Source organism: Plectropomus leopardus, chromosome 6 (genome assembly GCF_008729295.1).
Source record: "Plectropomus leopardus isolate mb chromosome 6, YSFRI_Pleo_2.0, whole genome shotgun sequence".
NCBI classification, from domain to species: Eukaryota; Metazoa; Chordata; class Actinopteri; order Perciformes; family Serranidae; genus Plectropomus; species Plectropomus leopardus.
In genome coordinates, this window is record NC_056468.1 from 29,619,237 (window position 1) to 29,629,254 (window position 10,018).

The following is a 10,018-nucleotide window of genomic DNA, read 5'->3' on the forward strand; positions in this document are numbered from 1 at the left end:
ATACAGAAAAACAAGTGCCGAAGAGGCTGAAGACCCAAATGGGTTTATAGAAATACCTCACCGAAGGTAATCTGATAAATTACAATGTTTTTATGTAAGCAGTATACAGTGGGGTCAACATAAAATACCAAAAAGATCCAAAAAGGAATAAAAGTCAGAGTTTTTTAAGCAATTGCATTAAGTCTCTGTAGATCAATACCACTTTTTCCTAAAATGAAGCTACAGCAGGTCACCGGTTAACATCATCTTAGCTTAACATAAACAGTTAACGGGTAAACTGCTCACTAATAGCTGTGTCTTATGTTTGATCTGTACAAAAATTCAAGTATAAACGTGACAATTGTCCTTTTAACTGGAGCTAATTATGTGCCAGACTATTTACTGGCCTTCAGCATTTGAAAGGAAACTAGGTGGGACTCATGAAGTTAATGGACCTGACCAAGATATAGTTTGGCTCATAACCCCCTAATAAAACGGTGAATAGTTGTTTTTTTACACTTAAGTTTTGGAACAGATTTAACAAATTAGCTATAATGTGTTCATTAGTGAGCTGTAGCGGTGCTGCTACTCGTATTTTGTTAACGCTGGATACAGTTACGCAAGCTGTTTACAGCTGCTGTAGCCTAATAATTAGCTAACTGACAAATATTAAAGTTTTTTTAAAGTGATCTTTAAAAAAAACTTAAATTGAACAACCAAATCAACCACGTGTGTTTTACAAGCTTTCAGCAGCTTCTTACCCCAGTAAAAGTGTGACACTCTGTCAACACCTGTATACCAACTGGTAAATACATGTAATTACTTTAATTACTTCAGTGAATAAAATTATATATATTAAAGGTCTTGAGTTACATTGAAAAGTTAAAAATTCATTCAACAAATTCAGTGTTTGAACACGTTTATTAACAGGATGTTACATAATAAGTGACATATAAAAATACACAGATAAAGTTAAGAGGTCTTGAGGAAATGACAGACCTACAGGCACTTTTTTGGAGCAGACGGCTCTTCATGCTGGGAATGTGAGTTCATTAATGTGGTAGATACAGTACATGGACAGTTTATATGAGGCTACACAGCAGTGAGATGAGGTAAGGCATTGAGTTACAGCCTGTAGCAAAGGATCACTTGGCCTACAATGTAGTGACAGGCGTTAATAGTTTAAATCTATCTGATAGGAAGTGAGATCTGCAATAAAAAAAAGTTAAATATAAGCTGTCAAACACATTTGATCTCCCTGAAATTCAACAGTAACCAGTAGTAACAACCTCCTGACGTAGCTTTCATCAGTCATGCTCTTTAAATTATACACGTAACCTCCCTTCTTCAGGTCTGTCGTACCTCTCCCACAAAACATTCAGCTTAGATCAAAATTCAAGTTGAACCCAACCAATGGCAGCCTCCTTTATGGCATGTAAAACCTCAACGTGCCACTAAAACACAATAATATTTGTTAACCTATTTGATGACAAAAATCACAAGGCATGTGAACACTGATGTGAGCATTCAGAATTACGTAACATTGTGGTTCATGATGCTTTTTAAACACCTACAAAAAAAAACAAAAAACAAACAAATGCAGTAACACAGAGCCTTTAAGGTCAGTTCACACTGTAGCATGTGACTGATGAATAAGCCACGCCGGCAGCCCCCCCGCCCGCCCACGCTGTCTCAGTCATGTTTGAGTAGAGGGGGCTGAATAAATAAAGGCCAGACTGCTGCTGTGTCTGCAAACTTCTCTCTGCCTGTTTGACCCCGAGGTCCCTGACCTCAAGTACAGCCGGCTAGTTCCTACGCGCAGACAGTTCCCAACGATGGCCAACAGAGGGCGCACTCTGCTCAGGTACCACCATGACCAGCACTGGGCTCTGAGAAGTTAAGACAACTCTGGTTTCCTTTTGGTCCTTCTCTGCCCGTCTGGTTTTAAAATACAGTTTCTGGCACAGTTCGATCCAGTCCGGTTTGCTCTGAGAGTTTGTTTTGAGGGTTTAGGAGATGGTGCAGATGGTGCTGCTGCTTTGGTTCTTCATGGCCTCCCTCCTCTTCAGCTCCCTGGTGATCCTCCTCCTGATGCCCTCCAAGTACAGACCTCGGTCAAACTGTCCCGCACCCAGGGGAATACTTAAAAACAGATAATGAACGACAAATGTCAAATTCTGAATTTAAATATATAGATTATTAAAGTTATCAAAAAATAAAGCTTTATATTCCAATAGCACTCCCAATAACCAGCTCCAAAAATCTCTATGTGGCAGCCTGCCATAAATACACAAATGTGTGGAAAATCCTGGGCTTAGGACAGAGGGGGCATGGTGAAGGGCTGCAGGAGACAGCAAATTCATGCTGTTTGATTTTTTTGCCTTTTCCAGTTTTTTTTTTTTTTTTACTATCTTATCTTAAAGTCCAGTGTGGAGGGGCAGAACATGAGATTTTTGCTTCACTAGCATTTGAAAATCACAACATATTCGCAGTTGAGATGTTTAACTAAACAAATGCTTTACTGGTGATTATTACTTTTTCAACAAAAGTGTTTAGAACAATATAATGTACAGTATTCAGTGATACAGTCACAATATGAATACCACATACACTGTTGAATGCATCCTTGTCATGATGACACCAACACTATTTTAAGGTGTGTTTCTGAGTGGCAGTGGGACTCACTTGTCTCTTCCCGGCCGGAGTTTGACCTGGAAGACACTGATGACGGGCCGATGGTCAGAGGTCTTGATGCTGGAGCAGCTGGTGTACTTTACCACTTTTATGTCCTCAGCCTGCCTGCTCCTGAACAAGATCCTGTCCTGTGAACACATAGGCAGAGAGGATTAACCCCGCGGAGAGAAACAAGATGCCGATTTAAATTGCCAGGGCCAGTTTAGACTTCAATTAGAGCAGCTGGAAAGTTTGGTTTATTTTGGTGTCTTTATTAACAGAGCTCTTTATCTTCAGTCATGTGGAGCTTGGTTATTTTCTTCTTACTGTGTATGAAGGTGTTCTCTGTTTAGAGGTGGTGTCGTAGATATCACAGCCGATGTCGAACTTGTACGTGGGGAGGAAGTGTATCGGTGCCTCTTGGAAACCTTTAAAGATTGAACCTGAAGGGGAGCAAGAAGCACCTTCGCATGGTGAGAATACGTCAAACACAACAACCTACTTAATAAAAGTTTTCACAGAGATTTAGAAAGTATACTAACCATCCTTCATTTCCTTGGAGAGCTGGTCGTGCTCCAACAGACGGCCCATATCGCCATCTACTGTGCGGCTCATGATGGCCTCCACATCGACCCGGTCTTTACTCAGCCGAAAGTTAAAATCACCAAACCAGAAGACCTGATCGAACCTTGTAGTGACGTCAGCTGCAGGTAAAAATGACATCCTTCGATTATCTTTGATTATTCTTACCAACATTAAGGCTTTAATCTGAATTAAACATATGAAAAACAATCTATTTTAATCCATGCTCAATAGCAGGATCAAAGTTGGGACAAAGACAAGCAGAGATGGATCCTTAAAACATTTAAAAACATCTGAACAGCTACAAACATTTCTTTAAAACCTTAAACTGCAAACTATGCTTTGTCTGAACATTATGTAATCTAGTTCTCACTGTTACAATCAATCCTATTTATTTATTATTTTAAAAACAGTGGGAACATTTGCAAGTCTTTTGAGAATTACTCAAATATGTTGAATATTTTTACATCCACTGGTAAAACCTAAAAGGGTCTTACATGGTGTGGAGCGGTATGGGTTGGTGTCTGGGAGGCCTTTTGGTAGAGCGAGAGCCTCGACGATCTTGTTGTAATCCAGTACTCTCTCGTAAACTTTGGCATCTCCAGCTGGAAGGACAGACACAGAAATTGGAGACACACAAGACCGCCTAGCTGTCAGTGCTGCAAAGTTTATACACAAAGGTGTTATAAAAAGTTACAGTGGGTATAATATCTAAAAAAAACGCCTCACAGAACGTGTGGACAGTGTTTAATATTTAGCACAGACATGCCAATATGCTGAAGGAGAAAAAAACATTAACATCACTGTTTCCTCTTTTGGTGTGTTGCCACATCCCTACAGCCATCCTGATCATAACCTCTTCCTACAACAAATCAGCCTGCAGCCTCCCTGACGCTGAGGAAACCTACTCACAGGTGAAATGAGACGTGATGAAGAGGAAGGAAGTGCCAAAAAAGGTAAAGGCGATTCCCACAGCTCCTTTGGTCTTGATCTGAGAGATGATCCGGGTTGTGACTGTGGCGTGCTCCACCTCTGTGTGAGTCAACAAATCAAATACTGTGTCAGAGCCTTAAAGGGACAGTTCACCTCAAAAACAAAAATACGTATTTTTCTTCTTCGCTGTAGTGCTGTTCATCAGTCTAGATTGTTTTGGTGTGAGTCGCAGAGTGCTGGAGATATTGCCCCTAAAGATATCTGCCTTCTCTTGAATGTAATAAAACTAGATAGCGCTCGGCCTGTGGTGCTTAAGGTGTCAAAAAATACATTTGAAAAACTCAACAGGAATCCTGACCTGGTCACTAAAGATAATCCACAGAAATTGATTTGAGCAGTTTCATGCAAGAACTATTTTCGATGTGCCAAACTGCTCCCGCCAATTATATCACAGTGCAGAAGGAGGCGTGGATCTATTTATGGACAAGAGGTTCGTGCTCATGACAGCATGAGACGTAAACAGTATCGGCATACTCCTCAGCTGAGCTGTAATGTTAATGCAAGATGAGCTAGCAGTAGATGTACTCTTTCATTTGTGTAGTGATGTAGTTGCCGGGTGTAGTTCCGGCGAAAAAAAATACTTTACTTTCTAATTTGTATTACTATATTAGAAAACTGTACAAGATAAATAAAGCAAAAAAGAACAATAGAAAAACTGAAAACAAGATGCAAAACTCAAGAGTTAAAAAATATATATATACACCAATTGCACATGGAAAATAACTGCACAAATACTTTATTTGGTGTGTGTGGTCTATTGGGAGCAGTGCAGTTTTAGGGTCTGACAGCAGCAGGAAGTCAGGACCTGCGAAACTGCAGAGATATTTAAGCAGAATGTGATATAGGAGTTTATTACCTGAGCAGAACCAGATGAGGTCTCTTCTAACAAAGACAGTTAGATACAAAACACCATGTGATGCTGCGTACAGCATGACGTAATACGGTCCCAGAGTCTCCTGAAGACGGGTCTCCCACTCCCTCCTGCATACAAATGCCGACACAAAGTCATATACACAAGTTAAACCTACTTTACAGCCCCGGGAGTCATAAAAACTCGCTTTTAATTAGTGACAATGATTAAAATAAAACAAAACATAACATACCTGTCAGGACAGCCCTCCTGGACTCCAATAATATAAAAGTCCTGTGCAAATTCAGAGTCCGTTGGAAGGAGGAGGTCATCTAAGTTGGCTGGAAGTCCCTGGAAACAATAGAAACATGGTTACAACTCAGCCGGTGCCTGAACGTGTGACCACAGTAATAAGGGTGTAAATGGTCAGTGAGACGCTGCTCACACCTTCTCTCCCTGCATGTTCCACGTGGCTATGTAGATGCCCACCCTCCTGTCAGGGAAGTAGCGGTCCAACTCCTCGGCCCCTAACAGGGCACCGCTCCCCAGCACGCTGCCCTCCAGAAAGCTCCTGGAAAATATGTTAGAAAGCAAAATGAGCACTTCTAAGAGCAGCCAACTTGCCTTCTAGGATGCAGTGTAGGAAAAAAGAGCAACACTGTTGTTTCAGCTGTTACATCAATTATTTTAAAAAGTACAAATACTATTCCCTACTAGGCATTGGGACTACTGGCTAAAACCCATTTTTGCCGCTCCTGCTGTCAGAAACTGTACTGAACAAGCATCTCCTCTGATCTCGTGTTAATCCCCCTCCACTCTGCCACCTTCCCCTTTCTCTCTTAAAGATGTGAGCAATGCACACACACAACGTATAAACGTCTGATGCCCTGCTTTCAGGAAAATCAGCATTCTGTCGGTATTTCTTCCTCGCTCACTTCTCGATGTGCTTTGCTAATCAGCTCCAATCAGAGGGCAAAATCAATACTAAAAAGCTTGAAGTGGATATAAGATATTGTACCTAATTCTCATGCAGTGCCTGTGCATCGCGACTTTAGTTTCAGCAATTATCTTTTGTTATAAGGAAGGATGAGCTAGCTGAAGCCTGCTCAGACTGATACAGAATTCACAAAGTAAGACATGAGGTGCATTAATGGACAAGATTATGCACATCCGGTTCTAAATTTGCCTAGTTTATGTTCTCTCCGGCCAATATCTATATAAGGTACTCTTAAAACAGACCAGCTTCTAATAGCCATCCAACACTGGTCAGAGTAAGCCTTCTCATCCAGCCTGAGGAAGACTCCAGGTACATGATCTACATCACGCATGTCCAAAGTACGGCCCTGGGGCACTCAGACCAATTTTAAACGGCCCTCAGCCTGTCAAAAATGTACAATATGTGGCGTCACAAATGATTGTTTGATAAAGCCAGATCACTTTACATTTCGTCAGGTTACCTCATGATGGCAGGACTATCATGCCGTTTGTAGACATGCACCAAGTAGGAACTACGCAGGCAACAAACGAGCACACAAACGGTAACCCAATAGCAGACATTTCCTGCTAGGTAACAGACATGACCACAGCGAAGCTGGGGCGTAAGAAAATATCGATACACTTGAGTATCATGATTTTAGGTTTGTGATACAGTGTCTCTAAAATAATCAAGAGTTTAAACCCTCGACTGTCAGCCATATGACTATGCCATTTCAAGCTAACAACATATTTCTAGCGTGTTTAAGGGGCTGTGATAAATCAGGGCTCCTACTGTTTAAGGCACATAAGCTTTTAAAAAATAACAAAATTTATCGCCTTGCTTACAGTACTGCAGTATGTTATCCAGACATTAAATCATGACCTGTGTCGTGGTATGTATTGTATTGCAAGATTCTTGCCAATACAGAGCCCTGCATCAAAGAAGTGTTCAGTCAACAGCAAAGTGTTTTTCACTGAAAGGTGACACCACTTTTCTCATTTGTATGGATTTTTTTTGTTTTTTAAATAACCCACATGATGCGAGAAGCAGCTGGCCGCCAGGTATATTCACATCGTCTAATCTGTCCCCCATTCGAAAAAGTTTGGACACCCCTGAAGTAAACAATATAAGCTGCATTATTGCTGCAATGGATAAAAATAAACGTATACAGTTTTAAACTGGTCTAGTTTTATGGTCTCTCTGGCCAATATCTAAATTAGGTATCCTTGAAACAGACCGGCTTCTAATAGCCTTCTGACACCAGTAAGAGTAAGCCTTCACACCCCGCCTGAAGACGACTACATCATCTACATGGTCTACTGCATCTGCTGTACCTGTTCCTCACATCCTGGGGTCTGATGGGGCTGAGCACGCTGTAGGTGGACCTCATGGAGTTGACAGAGGCACTGTCGGACCCCATGTTCTCCAGAAGCCGGCTGTCGCTCAGGTTCCTGTGGAGTCTCTCCCCGAGTTTCTCTCTGGCCAGCACCGCATAATCCAAACAATCCCTGTCAATCCTATTAGCTGCCCTTAAAGAAGCCGACGCAAAGCTCTTCTCCAGAGCAGGTAGCGTCCCTGTGGGCTGCACCGGAGAAAGGCGCACCTTGGTGGACCTCGTCCAGTGGTCTGTGGGGTCGCTCTGCTGGCTGGGGGGCCTCCGTTCGTACTCAGAGAGACTGCTCCCTCTGTCCCGGAAGACTGGGGATCCTCTTGTAACAGCAGAGCGGGGTCTCACGTTGGAGTCCTGGTCAGTTCTGATGTTGGCAGCATCGCTGAGCGCAAAGCCACCTGGAGCTGTTCGGTCCTCTTTAAGTGAGTCCGTGGAGGAGCCAACCGGGTCACTCAGACTCTCCTGGCTGTTTCTTAGCCTCCTGGTTCTTGCTGTCTCCTCCAGTGAGACACTTTTGCTGGATTTTGACAGCCTGGGTTGTGAGGGAGGCCGAGGCTGGTATGGTATGGTCTCTCCCTGTGAGCTTTTAGTAGCGTGTTTGAAGGCTTCATTGTGGTCCGTGCAGGATTTGGCTTCTACTGAGGAGGTCCTGAGCACCCTGCTGTCATTGAAAACTGAGTCTCCTTTACCAGGAGCTTCACAGGACTGATGGAGGGGGCTTTCCTCTCCATTCTTAGTCATCGTCTCGTCATGTCTGAGACCAGCTGTGGTCAGGTGGATGCCGCTTTCTCATTGCTAACTAACATACACCTAAGACAGAAAGACATGAAGAAATGGCAATCTAAATATTACTAATCCAGGAAGCCCAAAACCAAAGAAGTTAACTTAAAAATTTTCTATAATATCTATCCATCCAATAAACTGCTAAGACTGGGAGGTAATGTTGACCGCAATAACTTTTGTGACACTGAAACTGAAACTACTGATGATCTGTTTTCCACTGTAAATACTCTGCGGCATGCTGGGAGCATCTGAAGGACTGGTTGTCAACCAAAATTCAACTATTTGCTCTTTTCACAAGATAAAATATTGTGTTTGGTATTAATATGAAGGACAGTAAGAGTGACCTGATATTGAACATCTTAATACTCCTGGCAAAATTTGTCATCCACACATCTGAATGGCAGAAATCAAAGACCCGTTTTTTTGTCTTTAAAAGGGACCTCTTGGACAATCACCTCAGTGCTTTAAGACAAAGCAAGTCTGTCCTCAGTTATTATGATGAACTGAAAATATTTGAGGACTCCTACAGAAACTATGGGAAAGTACCAACTACAATTGTAGTTGGTGCAACTAAAACTTATTACTAAATAATAATATTTCATTTAAAATAACATGTTTTTATTTTTTTTTTTTTTTTTTTTTATTTATTTTATCTTTGTTTTATTTAACTTTTTCTATGCTCTGTTATTAATATTAATTGTTATATAATTTAAGATCTCTTTCTTACCTGATGTGCCTTGTATATGGAGAAGTAGTCTATAATGTTATAAACTCTATGCCTTGTTTTTTTGTTTTAAATTAATATTTTTTAAATAAGTCCAAGGGAAGAAAATAAAGATTAGTCTTAAAACGAGTTAGTTTAACCACATTAGCCATATAAGAAACTTTTGTTATATAAGGTGTTTAGAAACTGAAGACGTTGTTATAAATCGCTAAATAATAGTTAGCTTTGTGACCTTTAACAACTAGCTCTGACTAAAGCTAGTTAGCTAAATGAAGCTGTGTGAGCTAATTATGCTAATGTTAGTCTTAGCGGTTTGATTCAGCAAAAATCAAGGACTGATCCTAAAGTGCCGTTATTTTTCGATGTAATCTCTCTATATAGCGCCGTGATTTCAGCTAACTAATCGACCATCCAGCTAACAAGTCACGGTTACATCCAAACTACACTGCTAATTTAGCTAACCATGTAGCCTACAGTAGTTAGCAACGCTAGCTACAAGCTAGCTGAGCTAACGTCCGCAGCAAACTTATATAACATCGTATTAATAAATAGGTGGTGTTAGTACGTTCAGCCTTGTGTATTTATTTCACTGTTATAACGTTGAAGTGCAGTTACCTCTGGTTTACTGATGTTTGGTTTCTGAGTGGCTAATTTAGGGGTAGCTCGATCACTTCCTTAGCAACGTTTGACAACAGATGTTGTTACCAAGACAAGAGAGGCGCGACAGAGAGCAGCGCGCGGGTCACAGCGCCCTCCTCTGCTGACGAGGGGAAGTACATGATGCCCAAATTAGTGCATGTTTCAGCACGAGCCCACCCATCACATAATAGCACATGCATCCTAATGAAGTATTATTATCTGGATTACTAGATGTAAGTTTTTTGCCTCTTATTTTAAATACAATGTGATCTCATAAGATTTTTTGGCATCAATGTAAGGTTTTAAGATTCAAGATTCAAAGTGTTTATTGTCATGTGCACATTATCACATTATTGAACATTGGGAAGTGCCCTAACTATGAGCCTAAACCAGGATAGGCAACAGTGTCTAACATCCAAATTACCATGG

The 10,018-nt window shown here is 41.2% G+C and overlaps 1 protein-coding gene across 1 annotated transcript; it reads right to left on the minus strand.

Annotated features, from left to right (window-relative positions):
- Positions 1 to 893: 893 nt before the first annotated feature.
- Positions 894 to 9,619, minus strand: inpp5e (inositol polyphosphate-5-phosphatase E). Its single transcript, XM_042488287.1, has 11 exons — positions 9,566 to 9,619; positions 7,388 to 8,253; positions 5,525 to 5,648; positions 5,331 to 5,428; positions 5,084 to 5,208; positions 4,147 to 4,266; positions 3,732 to 3,839; positions 3,195 to 3,356; positions 2,980 to 3,095; positions 2,665 to 2,801; positions 894 to 2,121 (listed from the first exon to the last, which is right to left on the minus strand). The coding sequence occupies exons 2-11, from the start codon at positions 8,182 to 8,184 to the stop codon at positions 1,989 to 1,991; spliced, it is 1,920 nt and encodes a 639-aa protein (XP_042344221.1). The 5' UTR covers positions 8,185 to 8,253; positions 9,566 to 9,619; the 3' UTR covers positions 894 to 1,988.
- Positions 9,620 to 10,018: the final 399 nt, after the last annotated feature.